General features: G+C 38.5%; 1 protein-coding gene across 1 annotated transcript in view; it reads left to right on the top strand.

Annotated features, from left to right (window-relative positions):
• The first annotated feature begins 216 nt into the window (after positions 1-216).
• The window catches only part of SH3YL1 (SH3 and SYLF domain containing 1), a 40,750-nt gene continuing 24,703 nt past the window's right edge, over positions 217-16,263 (top strand). Inside the window, exons 1-9 of the mRNA XM_074153633.1 lie at positions 217-247; positions 3,838-3,948; positions 4,981-5,094; positions 5,600-5,664; positions 8,810-8,922; positions 11,488-11,616; positions 13,628-13,772; positions 14,412-14,484; positions 15,212-15,268. Coding sequence (XP_074009734.1) covers positions 217-247; positions 3,838-3,948; positions 4,981-5,094; positions 5,600-5,664; positions 8,810-8,922; positions 11,488-11,616; positions 13,628-13,772; positions 14,412-14,484; positions 15,212-15,268 — 838 coding nt within the window. The remainder of the gene's footprint in view (positions 248-3,837; positions 3,949-4,980; positions 5,095-5,599; positions 5,665-8,809; positions 8,923-11,487; positions 11,617-13,627; positions 13,773-14,411; positions 14,485-15,211; positions 15,269-16,263) is intronic.

The following is a 16,263-nucleotide window of genomic DNA, read 5'->3' as shown; positions in this document are numbered from 1 at the left end:
CTTCAGTTTGCTCAAGTAATGCTATTTTTCTGTGTAACATTTGCATTTGGAAATATAATGTATAGAATCATAGTGCAGATAAATCATGGAATCATAGGGTTGGGTTGGAAGGGACCTTTAAATGTCATCTAGTCCAACCCCCCTGCAATGAGCAGGGACACCTTCAACTAGATCAGGTTGATCAGAGCCCCGTCCCAACCTCGAATGTTTCCGGAAATGGGGTATCTACCACCTCTCTGGGCAACCTGTTTGTAAAAACACTGTCGTCCTCATAAAATATTTCTTCCTAATTTGTCTCTAAATAATAACAGGATAAAAATAAGCCAGGTAGGAAAATCATGGAGTCAGCCTAGGTATCCTGTGAAACTTTCAAAGTAAACACTGAGAAGGGTTAATTTGACATCCTCCCTCCTGCCCCAAAGCGAGACCAAAATCTGATTTCAAAACCAAATATATATTGAGAATTGAAGGGACAGAGAGGTAGTAACAGTGTCACTTTTGCTGGCTCATAAAGTTCAGCTTTGAATTGTCTTCTATTAAATAGTAACTCCTACATGCACATAAATTTGCACACACTGTTTTCTGGTAACCATCAAATCTTTCTGAAGCAATTCTTTATCTGAAAATGCATATGAAAACTGTAAAGTGTTTTTTTTTTTTTTGCTTTTTTTAAAACTCATCTCTTCTTGTTTGCAGACACTTGAGTCTGAAAACATCTCATGTTTTCTCAATGGACTTAGCTGAGGGATTTCGCTTCTACTCTTTCTGAAAGATGAACTGCTTTTTTTCCCTTTTTAGTAGTAAGAGGAATGAATTGGAGATGATCCTCCAAATTCTGCGATTGGCCAAAGAGAAGCAAAGGGGAGGAAGGAACGCGTGCAAAGATAAGGAAGAGGAGAGTGAGAGGAGCACAGAAGTTTATTTTACTTCTGTCATCTAGAAGCTGGATAATTCTTGGTTTTGCTCCGTAATGTTTTTTTATCTCTGTAATGTTTTTTATTTCCACATGTCTTATTTCATTCTCTTGATCACTTTGCTGGGAGTCCTGCCTGGTCAGGCATGAAACTGTCCATGTTACCACGGTTAAAATGGAGCATATCTTCCACTTTAATCTTACTAAACCATAGGAATAATTAAGCATCAGGGAATGTGTATCGTGGGTAGACTGGGTAGGTGACCCTCTCCAAAATCAAGACTTCTAGACTTACGAAATATCTTAAGTGAAATCTACATACGAAAGTGTTCACCTGGTTATGCAAATGGATATGCATTGTGTGTTACAGTATTAATTGCAAATTATAATACGGTAAACATATATTATTCATGCCTTCTTGAGAAGAAGGTGTTGCAATATGCTTTTTGTAACTGCCTTAATGTATGTCCATACGAAAGCAAAAATTTTCCTATTTTTCTCTTACGACATGCTGGCAATGTTTTCCCTCTGACCTTGAAAATGCAATGTCAAGTACAAACAACAGAAGTAATGGGCAAGTTTGTTCCAGCCCATTTGTTAATCTACATGTTCATGTTTTGTATGGGCTACGCTGGCCTCTCTTCTTGCTGTGTCCCTGTGGCTGAGTTCCAGCCTGGTGAACCAAGGAAGAAAGGCACGTTCAAAACTCCTGCAGACTGGCTCTGCTGGTTTTGGCTGGGGCAGAATTAATTTGCTTCATAGTAGGTAGTATGGGGCTATGTTTTAGGTTTGTGCTGGAAACAGGGTTTATAACACCAGGACATTTTAGTTACTCCTGAGCAGGGCTTACAGAGTCGAGGCCTTTTCTGTTTCTCATCCCACCCCACCAGCGAGTAGGCTGGGGGTGCACAAGGAGATGGGAGGGGACACAGCTGGGACAGCTGACCCCAACTGACCCAAGGGATAGCCACACCATATGATGTTGTGCTCAGCCATAAATCAGGGAGGAGATTGTCCAGGGGGCTGCTGCTTGGGGACTGGCGGGGCATCGGTTGGTGGTGAGCAATTGTTTTCATTTGAATCACTTGTTTTTCTTGGGTTTTATTTTTGCTCTTTCATTACAATTTATTATTGTTGTTGTTGTTATTACTTTATTTCAATTATTGCACTGTTCTTACCTCAACCCATGAGTTTTCTCACTGTTACCCTTCCGCTTCTCTTCCCCCCCATCCTGCTGGGGCGGGGAGTGAGCGAGTGGCTGTATGCTGCTGAGTTGCCAGCTGAGGTTAAACCACAGCACTGGCTTACAGTTTTAGTGCCAGAACAGTCAGAGACAATTGCCTGTGCCAATAGCTATTTCTGAAGGTCCTGAGCTCTTAGAGTTTAGAGCTACACCTTCTCCTATCTTTTCACACACTGGGGACTTGGCCATCATCTTAGCTTTCTGAGAACAGATGGGATGATTAGGATAAAATTAGCATGTCTTCACTCTGTTACTGTGGTGCAGTTTAGAATCTGTTGCATTTTATGCATTTATTTCTTTCTGTTCCCAGAGAGGCTGATATTTCTGTATTTCTGATATCTGCTGTCACTTCAAACTCTCCAGTGCTATACCTCCTGCGTTTTCACCAAAGCCAAATGTTGCTACAAGCTTTCACAGGGAAAGCTAGTTCAGAGACTCAGCTGTGAAAATCTCTCTTGTTCTAGTAATCTTTCGTCTTGCTTGGAGAACATACCGGAGGAATATATTTCACTTTGAAAAGTGGAGGTGTAATTTTTATTCTAGTCAATGGAGCCTGGACAGAAACTTGGCTGACTTGCTGCTAAGTGTTTCACTTAGTCTGAGCTGGATTACTCTCCAAGTTTCATTGATTTAATCTCAAAACGTATTTAGTCCTCACCTTCATGGCTGTTAGTGGGAACGTTGCCCAGAGTGAAGAGGTGAATGAATGTTCACCTGTTCAGTTAAAAAACTAGGCCACTTCTGACAGAAAGTTGTTTCTTTATGCACAGTATTTTCTATGCTTTTGTGAATTTAAGAGCAATGGAATTGTATGGAAATACTGTTGCTAGTTCTTTCCAGAGACAAGACGTGAGGCTAGATGCATCTTTAGTCTGACAATATACTCATGCATTACTGGGACAATTTGTTGCTGTGATAAACTTGGAAATGGTGGGTAGATATGTCCAGACAGGAAAACAAGAAAAAAATTATTAGTCGATGTAAGAATCAGGACTAACTCATATCTTTTTATCTGCACTAAGGCCTCTTTTGCAAATTTACAGGTGAAATGTTACTATTCATCCATAAAGTGATATTTATATCTCTGTCTTGAGGAGAGAGTAAGAAGGCTGAGACTCCTGAAGGAGAGGAGAAGGCTGGAGGGCTGTGACTATTTATAAAAGCATGCAGGTAGTGGATAAGTTGAATAATGTAGTTGTTCACCAGATTTCATGAGACTTGAACTAGCAGACATTTGCTGTAACTAGTAGATTAATTTAAAATAGATCAAGTATTTTTGAGCTGCTGCTGCAGGAATTCTGGAGGCAAAGATTATCAGCAGGTTTGAAAAATTCATGTGCAACAAGCCCATAAATAAACAGTGGTAGGAACAACTGAGGAGGTATCTCCAACATCCTTGCTGTTACCAATGTGGATTCTGAGGAAGTAGAAGGGGAACAGGTTGCGGAAAAGAACCTGGCTTGTGTGCTCTTCCTAAGCAGCATCTTCCATTACAGCCATCAGAGACCAACTGTGGGTCTGATGCAGAAGATCATTTCTATTTGCTGTTTTCCCATTTGTGTGGTTTACTCTTTATTTGTAAAGAATCACTTTACCCATACAAATGACAGTATTTTATTTTTAGATGAGCTATCCTAAACTGACCATAGATATAATTTCTTACTTCTTTCATGTTTTACAGTGAATAACCCTATACCTTCCAACCTGAAGTCAGAAGCTAAAAAGGCAGCTAAAATATTACGAGAATTCACAGAAATAACTTCCAGAAATGGACCCGACAAAATCATACCTCGTGAGTAAAGAAAATGTTTTGATTCAGCTAAAACCTCCAACATTCTGCTGTGTTGCAATCATGCTCTCTTTACTAACTCCCTCTATTTTGATTGATCATAACTTAGGAAGGAATGAAGATCTGGAGTGCCATAACTTCTGTGAAAACCTTTTGGAAGTTAAGGGGTTCAGTTTGCTGTTTTCTAGGCAGACATTACTTACTGGGAGAAATCTTTTGCACATTCACAACCACAGGATATCTGCAGAGGAAAGCTTCCCTCTGGGCTGAATGGACTGTCTAATGCTCACCCTGTGATTCTTCTTAAGGGAGAACCTGGAATAGTAGCTCTGTCTGTGTGTGTTAGAATTAGTTAGATGAAAATAAGTTGAAGGAAAGAAATCAGGGTGTGTTTCTCTGATACTGATTAAACACTCTTATTTGCTGCTGTCCTCTTTATTTTTGCAATTGTTATGCTATGTTTCTCCTAGTTCCTTCCGTTAATCTGGTGTTGCTGGTTGTGGCTTTGAATTTATAACTATTGTGTTCCAGAAGGTCTGTAATAAGAATTGCAGGATGATGACACTTTATTTGCCACAAACACTGTCTAATGATATAAGCTCATTAGGCTGCTATGTGTCGTCGTGATTTAAATTCAGACTCCTGTCCTGCAAAAATCTGTAGAGATGTGGATGTCAACTATCCACTGTCTCTTTATCTTGCTAAGGGTACTCACTCAAAGGTACTCAATGTTCATGGTGGTACGCAAACTAATTCTGTATGAGCTAACCAGGATGGGTGAAGCAGTTGTGGCAGCGTAAAAATTGGCGGAGGCTGATGTGACCTGTGACTAGCTTTGTGGTTGACGATAGGGTGGAGGCGTCATTCAGTGCTCTTCAGTGTTCACTCGTTCAGTGTTTTTTGCCGTTTTCTTTAAGCTTTGGCTTTGATTATTTGACTCTTGTGTGTCCAAAATTGTTAAATGTAGAGATTTATTTTCCTCTTCTCTTAGAACTTCTCTTACAAGATCTTAAATAAATGATTTTGCTGTTTCAGCTCATGTAATAGCTAAAGCCAAAGGCCTTGCAGTTTTGTCTGTTATCAAAGCTGGATTTTTGGTGACAGCTCGAGGCGGAAGTGGGATTGTATTAGCTCGTCTTCCTAATGGAAGTAAGTGGATATTTTACTTTTGTACTTCATGGGAGAATTAAAAAAAAATAAATCTTTTTTTTTTTTTCCATTATTTCTTTTTGTAGCATAAAGCACAAGATTTGTGAAGAGTCAAGCCAGTAGATGACAATGTTTGGTTTGAAAGCTGTTTTCAAAATTTTGTACCTACTTTTGACCAGATGTAAATGCTTTAAGTATCTTTGTACAAAAGGATGAAATATAAAAGCATATCATTTAAAACTCATTAGAAGAATGAATTATATCCAATTATAGACAACTGTATGATAAACAATTTGTGACAAAGATTTGTTTAGATCATGAGGGTTTGTGTTTCTTAAATTCCTACCTGTGGGCTAAACCAGTATAATTATGTAATTCCATTGGTGTTTTTGAACATGGTTTTAAATAGAGAATTTGTTAGTGTTTTTTAACTGTAATAATAAAATGAGTACTTCCTGTAACATGTGGTAAAAAATCTGTAAATTTGTCTTGTTTTGCATGACAGCCTGGTCTGCTCCTTCTGCAATAGGAATTGCTGGCCTTGGTGGTGGATTTGAAATTGGAATTGAGGTATAATTTTGCATTTCAAATATTGTTGGTGACTTTTTTTGCAAGAAATTAAAATGCATTGACAAAGATCTGAATGTTAGTGAGACAGTAGAATCTATTATAAAATTCATTTATACAAGACAAACAAAATAGGGTATTTGATCCTATCAATCCAATCGCTTGGAGAGATTTAAATGAAAATAAGTGACATAACAGCTATTTCCTTGATATTTCTCACTTCTAGCAGACTGAATTTTTCCCTTATGGAAAGCTTCCTGTCAGTGTTCACGTAGGAGCCAACTGGAGTTACTTAAAAGTATCTCATACTTAATACTGTATCAAATGCTTTGTTAAAGAGCACAAGGACTCTATCTAGCCAGAAACAGTGAAGAGAATTGAATGTAGAGTGAAATGGAGTCTGGCTAATGTTACCATATTTCATGCATTTCCCACTTCACCCTTCGGTTTGGGAACAGCAAAACTGATGGTGCCTCCTCTAAAGGGATGCTACAGAAAATGAGCCAGTTTCCAGCCAGCAGAAATGGTTAAGGGACTCTCAACATGTTCAGAGAAATCATTTTGATCTGAGCCCCGACAGCTCTCTGCCTCTGCTTCCCGTCTCTTCTTCCTCACAGCTCCTTCACGCCTGTTTGTTTCTGTCTTTCCTCCTCTTTCCCACCCTAGCCTCTAGTCCTGTCCTTTTTTCTTTCTGTTTAGCTTCTGTTCTGCTGATTCCCAAAGAAAATCAAAGTAACAGTATGCTGCCAACAAGATCTATTGCTATGGGTGTTGTCACCTTCAGAAGAGTCCAGGCACAGCTGATCTGGGTGGTCCACTCCAGCCCCCAGTGTGTCTCCTACAGCTACCCAGCTATCCCTGTCCTGACAGCCAGTCAGCCAGCACTCTCGTAATAAGCAACGGATCAATATTTTACTGTATCCTCATTGTTCACTATGTGATCTCAGGCATTATTACTGTGCACTTTTTAAAGGACACTGTGGATACAAAATCATTAATTTTTTTAAGGGTTTTCTTTTGGTTTTCATGACAACAGGATCTAAATGCATTACCGAACATTGAGTTTGAGCCCCAGCGTTTGTGTTTTGGTTTTGGGGGTTGGGTTTTGTTTTTTTTTTTTTCTTATGATAATGAAATAGACTTTTCACACGCTTTGATTAATCTATTAAGCTTTTCCCTTAATCATCTCCATATGATATTTTAGATAATGTAACCATTTCCTATCGATACTCAAATAATTTCAATACAGAAGCTATTTCTGAGAGGATGTTTTGTCTGAACAATATTGTGCCCTTCATTTGAAATTTTAGTCAGCCTACAAAATACCGTTTCCTTACTGGCATTGTTATAACACATTCTTACTTAATTCTAGAGAAGATATGCTATTCAGAAATACATAAGTGGCTTAGGACCCCACAGTCCAATTTCAGCATTCTTTTAGTCATATATAAACTTAAACCTTGTAGAAATCGGTTGAATTTTATTCCTATAGGAGATACTATAGTTGGCATAGTTGTAGTGGTACTTATGGGTGGTTTTAAACAATAAGAAGGAAATCACAAACTTTAGAAGTCATAGTATTTGCATGTTTTTCCAAGTGAAACAACTTGGTATCTCAAATTAAAGACCAATTTTAAAATTCATCTAAATACTTTCCTTGAAGGTTTTCTCACTATGGGATTCATTTAGCGTTAGCTGTGGATTCATCCTCTTAATGGGTAAGAGGAGGTGGCAGCAGCCTGAATGACATTCTCTCTTCATCCCTGGATGATTCAGAAACTACTCATGTCAGCCATCTTGTGTTTGGGATGGGGTGGAGGTTACCAGAGGGCTAAGAACAAAGGCCTCTCTTCCACTGTGTGTGATACTTCTGGGCCAGCCTTGTTTTGCAAATAATCTGGTATTTCCTCTTGTATTCCCTGCTGTCACTGTTTGGAATTTGGGGTAAGTTGCAAGTTTTTTCTGAACCTGGCTTTCAGTCAAGTCCATCAGATGGAAGATCAGGCACGGTAGTCCTTGAGTAGTCAAGATACCTGTTGAAAAGATAATCCATCGCAGTAAGCTACAAAAGTGTCATCTACTCTGTTGGACAGGCTGGTACTGCTTCAGTATTTTTTTTTTTTAATACATGTAGTGTGTTTACTGAGCTTTTAGGTAAGATAGAATGATCTTTATAGGATCATGCTTGCATTTGAAAGACTTTTTCTTTGTTTAATATGCTTCCTAGTTTGGGAAAAGAGGCGTAGGAGACTTTTATTGAAATTTGTTAAATTGAAGAGAGTTGTAGTTTTACAGTAGTGGTAGTAGTAGGCATCAATTTAAATAGTAATAGAAGTTCTTTAATATGTGCATTTTGTGTCGCAGTCCAGACAAATAGTCTTTTAAAAATAGTGAGTTTCTTTTTTTTCCATTTTGCATTTGAATCTTTCAAAAATACTTTGTTAGTTCTTCAGTTATTTAGTTTAATAGTTTCTTGAAGAAACTGGCTACATCTCATATATTCAAGTCTTAAAAAATTAAATATTAATTCATATTAAAACCTTAGTTTTCTATCAAGAAAATAAAATTTAATCAATAACAGGAAAACCTCTATAATTTTTGCTGTTTATTCTTTGGACAGTAATTTTGTTTACTAAGTTCTGTCTTGCTGTTATTAATTCAGCTATGGAAGGATCAAAATTATTTTCTTGATCTGATCTCTTGTCACATCTCAAAATGCCTTCATAATAGTTTGCAAAAGCCATAGAAAATAAAAATTTGCTAATTAGGAAATTTTGAATTAAAATAGAGTTTCTGTTACACCTGTTGTTTATCACATACTGACCATATCAGCACTTGGGCAAAAATCAGTCAAATTTGATTAAAATAGTAGGTGAAAGGATTTTTAGTTTCAAAATACCTTGCAGAAAAAGAATCAACGTTGTTATGAAAATTATTTCAAAAGGATCCTTTACAAGAAAGGAAGTAATTCGGAGAGAATGAAAAATTGTCACTTGAATTAAAACCTTGATAAATCTGGAGCTGGTTTTCATTTGTGGAAGGGACTATCTTCAATACTCCTACATGTTTTCCTGCAGAATGGGAGATACTTCTCCCATGCCGTTCTTTCTTCTTAAAAAGCATAGTACTTTTATTTGATATTTTGTAGGTTTCAGACTTAGTGATAATATTGAATCATGAAAGAGCAGTAGAAGCTTTTGCCAAAGGAGGGAATCTTACACTTGGAGGAAATCTTACTGTGGCAATTGGACCTCTGGGGAGGTGAGTGAAATGCCTTCCTAATAGGAGGTAGATTTAAACATAGGGTAGAATTAAATATTGCAGCTAGCTTTAAAAATTATATATAAACATTTACATGGCTTTTTTGATATGTTACAAAACAACCTGTGCAACCTGTATGTTGACTGGACCTTATTGTTCTTGTAGTGTTAGACATTTTTAGTCACTTGTTGCTTTGTTTTGTTTTGTTTTGCTTTTTTTTCTTTCCTGATAAAGGCTTTTATTGTTAGAAGGAAAGTGTTCTGAGATTTATTCTCTTTTCTCAGGAGACTGCTTGGCTAAGCTCAATAAAGAGCACAGGTGCTACTGTGCCTGACTGAACTATTATTTTAATTAACCTATGGGTCTGTGCTTTCTGTCACCACAGATCCACCTGACAGTAAATAAAAAATACACCAAATAATTACTTTTAAACCTTAAGTGGTTAAGCCAGTTTACTTTGAAGGATGAGATGATACGATCACAGAATAACTTAACTTGGAAGATCTCTAATTCAGCCTCCTACTCAAAGTAAGGTCTGTTACGACTTCAGATCAGGTTGCTCAGGCCTTTATTCCTGTTGGGTCTTGAAAAAAATCCAAAGATGGAGACTGCTTAGGCTGTCTGGGCAACCTGCTCTACTGTTCAGCTGTCCTCATGGTGAAAGGTTTTGCCTTCCATTCAGACAAAACATTTCTTGTTTTAATTTATGTCCATAACTTTTTATCCTTCCACCATACACTGCTATAAAGAGCCCGGCTTCATGTTCTTGATTGCCTCTTTAGAGATACTTGAAGGCTGCTGCTAGGCTTTCTTCTCCAGGCTTACCAAGCCCAGTTGCCTCAGACTGTGCTCATGGGACATGTGCCTCACTATGCCTTTTTTTTTTTTGATGATGATGAAATTTTTACTGACATTTTTTTTGTCTTTTCTGACAAAGTAAAAAGGATAAGATGATGCCTGTTCCACAGATGAGAGAGATCTGTGAATGAGGGTAGGGCAGTGAATGTCATCTGCCTTGCAGAGACATTCAGTGTGCTGTCCTGCAAAATCTCTGCGTCCAAGCTGGGACGCCTAGGTGTCAGGGTGGGACAGGATAGCAAATAGGTGAAAAACCAGATCATCAGGCTTGAAGAATAGTGGTAAATGATTCATGTTGTACTCAGAAATGAGGTTTCTGTGGAATTCCTCATGAGACTATTCTGAGACCTCTCCTGCTTGATATTTCTATCAGTGACCTGGAGGAGCAGATGCAAAATATTCTCGTCAAGTTTGTGGATGACACCAAATCATGGGGTGCAGCCAGTACACTTCAGGGTAGGGCTGCCATTCAGAGCAATGGACCTAGAGAATGAAGAGAAAAGATCCAACAGGAAACCTCATGAAATTAAACAAGGAAAAATGCTAAGTTCTGCACCATTGGTTGGATGAACCTCCTGCAGTTATGTAGGCAGGAGAAGGTGCTGGGGTCCTTGTGGACAATAAGCTGAGCCAACTGTGCATTCTGACAGAAAAGGCAGTGAACAGTGTAGGGCGCTGCATCAGCAGAGCTGTAACCAGTAGATAAGGAAAGTGATTGTTCCCCTTTACTTGGCACTTCATAGACTATGTCTAGAATATTGTGTCCAATTTTGTCCCTGCAGTACAAGGGAGATGCTTGAGATGCACTTGAGTGCGTGCAGTGTGTGGCCAGGGACTTGGACCACATGAACAACGAGGCTGGGGGAGCTCGGCTGATTTAACCTGGAGGAGAGAAGACCTTGAGGTCTTCTATTCTCGGCAGGGGATCACCAAGAACACAGACCCAAATGAGGTGCATGGCAAGAGAGTGAGAGATGGTAGTCATAAATTGAAACAAGGAAGATTTGACTGGATATGAGAAAAAAATTTTCAACATGAGTGTAATTGAGCACTGACACAGGTTGCTTAGAGCGTGGAAACTACGTCCTTGGAAGTCTTCAAAAACTGGCTAGACAAAGCCCAGAGCAACTTGATCTCAATTTGACGTTGTATCCATTTTGAGCAGGATGCTGGACTGGCTGACTGCCTGAGGTATCTTCAAACCTAAATTATTATGTAGTCCTGTGTAAAACAAAAATTGCAATCTTCCAGTTCTACTGAGGTCTGATAAGGCCTTACTTGAAATATTTTGTGCTGTTTTGGGCACCATAAAATCGAGAACTATTTGGGTATATTGAATAGAGTTCCAAGTCACCACAAACGTAATCAGATCATTTTAAAACATGATTCAAACATGGGTTAATAAGTTTCAGACTTTGGCATGCAAGAGGAGGTCTAACATAGAGCATTCAGATGAGGCAACATTGTTCTGTGATTCAGAGGAAACCTTATCAGACAATTTAATTACTTTGTACTTGGTCCTGTCTGAAATAAGAACTGAAAATGGATTTCAAGTCTGACCCACTTGAATATATTCAATAGAGTTTGTAAGAACAGAGGGAAGTGAAGCTCTTGCTGACTTTTCATGGGATTAAAATAGAAAGACAATTGCTGTTCATATTGCAAAGCCATACTGAAGAATGCCAACCAAAATTTTTTTCCTTCTAGAAACTTAGAAGGGGACGTTGCCCTGAGAAGCTCTGCTGCTGTCTATACATACTGCAAATCTCGAGGACTGTTTGCAGGTGTATCTCTGGAAGGAACCTGTTTAATTGAAAGAAAAGAAACAAATCGCAAGTAAGTTCTCTTCAAATATAGAAGATTTGGTGAAGACATAGTGACAAAATGAACTAAGACACATTCAATTTGGAAAAAGAGTTTGCTGTGAGAACATACTTTGCTGAATTTAGAGTTGCTTGAGGGCCAAGGGTTTCTTCAATTTAAACATCTTGAAATGGGTATTGAGATGATGCTGAATATTTAGAGATTATATATCTGTGGCAGGTTGACCTTGGCTAGCCACCAGATGCCAGCCAAGCTGCTCTGTCAATCCTCCTCCTCCTCAGCAGGATGGGAGGAGAAAAAATATGATGACAAGCTTATGGGTTGAGATAAAGGCAGGGAGATCACTTACCAATTACTGTCTCAGGCAAAAAAACCCTTCAATTTGGGAATATTAATTTGATTTATTGCTAGTTAATAACAGAGTAGGATAATGAGAAATAAGAACAAATGAAAAAAAAATAACCACCTTCCCCCCACCCGTCCCATCTTCGTGGGCTCATCTTCATTCCCAGCTACTCCACCTCCTTCCCCTGAGCAGTGCAGGGGGATGGGGAATGGGGGTTGAGGTCAGTTCATCACACCTTGTCTCTGTCACTCTTTCTTCCTCACCCTCTTCTGCTGGTTCAGCATGGGATCCCTCCCACTGAGAAGACAGTCCTTCACAAACTTCTCCAACATGAGCCCTTCCCACAGCCTGCAGTTCTTCACAAACTGCTCCAGCAAGGGTCCTTTCCATGAGGTGCAGTCCTTCAGGAATGGACTGCTCCAGTGTGGGTCCCTCACTGGGTTACAGGTCCTGCCAGCAAACCTGCTCCAGCATGGGCTGCTCTCTCCACGGGTCCACAGGTCCTGCCCAGGAGTCTGCTCCAGCACAGCCTCTCCATGGGGTCACAGCCTCCTTCAGGCATATCCACCTGGTCCAGTGTGGGGTCCTCTGTGGGCTGCAGGTGGATATCTGCTCCACCACGGACCTCTGTGGGCTGCAGGGGTCTAGCCTGCCTCAACATAGTCTTCACCATGGGCTGCAGGGGAATCTCTGCTCTGGTGCCTGGAGCACTTCCTCCCCTTCCTTCTCCACTGACGTTGGTGTCTGCAGAGTTGTTTCTCTCACATACTCTCACTCCTCTCTTCCAGTTGCTGTTGGGCAGCATTTTTTTACCCTTCTTAAATATGTTGTCACAGAGGCCCTACCACCATTGCTGATGGGGTTGGCCTTGGCCAGCAGCGGGTCCATCTTGGAGCCAGCTGGAACTGCCTCTGTCTGACATGGGGGTAGCTTCTTGCATCTTCTCACAGAAGCCACCCCTGCAGCCCCACCCCTTACCAAAACCCAGCATGATGTTGTAGAAGATAGATATTGGGGTATTTACTGCATAATGAGAAATATTATTTTAGGTCACTTGAAACAAACAAACCAAAAGTCTGGTTTGGAGTGTCACTGACTTAGAGAAAATACCCAGCTTATAGAATGCTGCTTCCTTTGTGCAGCCTGTTAAGTTTAAAATCCAAGAAACCTCTGAGTGTCTTGCACTTGTATGTTCTGTGTGTATGAAAAATCTGATTGTGCTAATATCAGCAGAGACTAATACTGATTCAATGACAGTATGTCAGTAACTTTAGCAATCTCCATTCATAAAATTGAGGTTCCAACGCATTAAGGAATCTTACTACATCATTAAGTAATCTATTACAATGTTTTGCAAAAGTGGTGTGTGTTCCTTCATTTTGCTGTGTGAGTGGCTTTCAAATGATCTAGCTGATGCATACCACGTGACCAGGAACAGAATATTACTGGTGAAGATCATTTTGAAATAAGGTGGTAGGGTAGGCATTCAGGTTTGCTACAATTACTTATCATTCCAAGTTTACAGCGTTGAACTAGTTTCTGTCATTGCTCAACAGATGATCAGTAGGAGAAATGCAGGTCCAGGGAGGAGGGGGAGAATGTTTGTGCAAGATGAATTTGTCTAGAGATTGAAATGTAACAGTGATCAAATACCTGGCATCTTTTCTTTTGTATCAGGTTTTACGGGCAGGATATTCGTGCTAGTGCCATTTTGCTTGGTGATGTGCCTTTTCCTACTCAAGCAGATGATCTTTATGAAACTCTAGCATCCTTCACTGAAGTATATGAAAACGAAGAGCAAAGAAATAACCCAGGAAAAGCTGTAAGGGAACAGAGAATTGTTTGTGCACCTCTTTTTCACATAGGCTCTTTCTGTTCCTGAACTGTTCCTAGTCAGTGGTCATGTTGATATTTGTGTGGCATTCATAACTTGTCTATTGGATTCTTAAACACATTGTAGATACTGCACGTGAGTAATACATTCGTTCAAGTATTGCCCTGGTAGGCTCTTCTGGACAAGAATGTTGCTAGCTTTGCTTTGCATCCTCCAGAATAAGAAAGTATGTCCTTGTTTTTATAATAGTGCATAATCAAATCTGAGGTGATGATTAAAAAAATTTGTTCAAGTATTCCTAATCAAGTTAATCTGCAAATAATGAGCATACTGAGTTCGATATGGATATTCTTCATTTTTCTACTTTTTCTGTCTTCCATTCAAACAATAACATTTATAATATGATACTAAGACTGTAGAAGATATTTTCTTGTAGATGTTGATGTTACTGATAGAGTTACTTCATAGTCGTGTATATAAACCTAGTTTTTTAGTTCATACAATTTCAGTGGAGAAAGAGTGAATATTTTATTTTTTTTCAGTGTAACTTGACATACCTCTAGGTTCTGAAGCTACAATCTTCCTCCAGGTGTGATGCAACTTTTTATAAAAATTTGTACATTTTAGGTAAATGACCCACCTGCTAGACCATCATTGAGACCAGAGCCACCTAAACCTACTGTTAGACCAACGCCACCAGGTTAAAAACATTTTGATAATGATGATTCTTTATATAAAATTAGAGCATTAAAGCTAATGAATGTTATGCAATTATTATAGTAGTAGCTGTGTATAAAAATATTTTGTTAATGTTCCTCCTTGGGCAAACACTGAAAGCATGTTGGGATAGTGTCATGACTGATGAAGGGTAAAGGTTTTGTTTGTTTGTTTTATATTAACAAACCTTTTCTCTCTGACAAATTTGCTATAGAAATAGTGTTTGTATAGTTGCAGAAGCATGTAATTGTTCAAAGGAAGCATTCATGTTTATTGGATATGTAGAAGACCCATAGTACAATGAAACTTCTTAGTAAAAAGAACAGTCCGACTAGAAACTGCTAGTCCTACTTCTAGAAACTTCTGGTTTCTAGAAAATTTAGTTTCTCTTACAGATTGTCATTATCTTTTAATAGGTAGAGGTATTACAGTAGAGCAGAGGAGGCAGAGTTTTGCTTCTATGACAGTTTATCTACCAAAGCGCTCTCATGGAAAGTGAGGCTTAACTGTGCAGCTCCTGTTGTTAACTTGATTTATTTCTCTGGAAATAAAGGATATAAGATGAAGTCCTTATTTCTTTCTTCTGTACTGCTCCTTAGATAACTGCAGTCATTTTATAACTATTGAACATGTATTAGAAAAGCAGTATATGAAATATAACAATATATGTTAGTATATCATATCTCTTGCTACTTTATTTTCTCTTTCAGCTAAAAAGAATACAAACAAACTTTATCCTGAACTTCCAAATGATTATTCCTCTGTGGGTAAGTACTAAGCTTACACATATTTTATTAATGCAGTGTGGAATCTAAGAAGTCCTAAAAGTACTTTGGAAGACATCTAACAATATCTGGCCATACGTATTTTTCTTTATTGTCCATGTGTTAAAATGAGATTCAGGTCTTGTATGCTGTCCCGAAAAATATTTCATAAATGTGAATCTTATTCCCTGACTTTAGATTCCAACAGTGATGTTCTTTTTCTGAACAGTAAAAGTTCTGTTGCTCTGTTCAATGAGCTTGAAAAATGCACTGAAAGTAGTAAAACTGTTTTACGTTACCACCTAATGGAACTGAAAAAGAAAGCTGATATAACAAGCTTGCATTCAAGTCCTTATGCAAGGTACTATAATTCCTGTTTTAATTAAAAAGTGCTTCCACTGGTCATATCTGATTTTGCTGGCGTAAACACAGATTTCCATTGCAGTTACACTCCTTGAGGGTTTCGTATTGAGTTGTGATAACTCTGCATTATACTACAAAGATACTACTTGTTCATTGTTCTATTCCGATTCTCTTAAGTTTAAAGCAGTTTCAGCTCCAATGGAAGAATCTTACTCTGCACTATTTGCAATGTAACTCTTGCACTGTGGGGGCCATCATCTGGAAACTTGTGATCTGTTAGGAAAAAATTTTATTACAAAAGTAGTTGTGTTCATTTGGCTGCTGTAGTGTTCTTTCCCACCAGGAGTCCCGTCTTTCACAGGTAAAAAACTGTTAGCTGTTTCAAAGTCACTGAAATAAATTATTTCTCCCATGAAATATTTTGTCCATTTTATAAATAAATGTTTTGGTGGTCTCTGCTAGATCAAAACCAAGATGAAAGCTTTCTATATTACATATATATATGTTTATATATGTGACTATGTACACAGATTTTTCACATACTGCATGCACCACTTGGAAAGAAAATGAAACAAAAGATATCTCTTTTTTTTTTTTTTTTTTTACTTTTGAAAATGGTGCTAAAATCAAGCTTG

This window comes from Numenius arquata, chromosome 9, assembly GCF_964106895.1.
Source record: "Numenius arquata chromosome 9, bNumArq3.hap1.1, whole genome shotgun sequence".
NCBI lineage: Eukaryota > Metazoa > Chordata > Aves > Charadriiformes > Scolopacidae > Numenius > Numenius arquata.
Note: the sequence above shows the minus strand (reverse complement) of the source record. Positions and strands in the feature narration are given on the sequence as shown.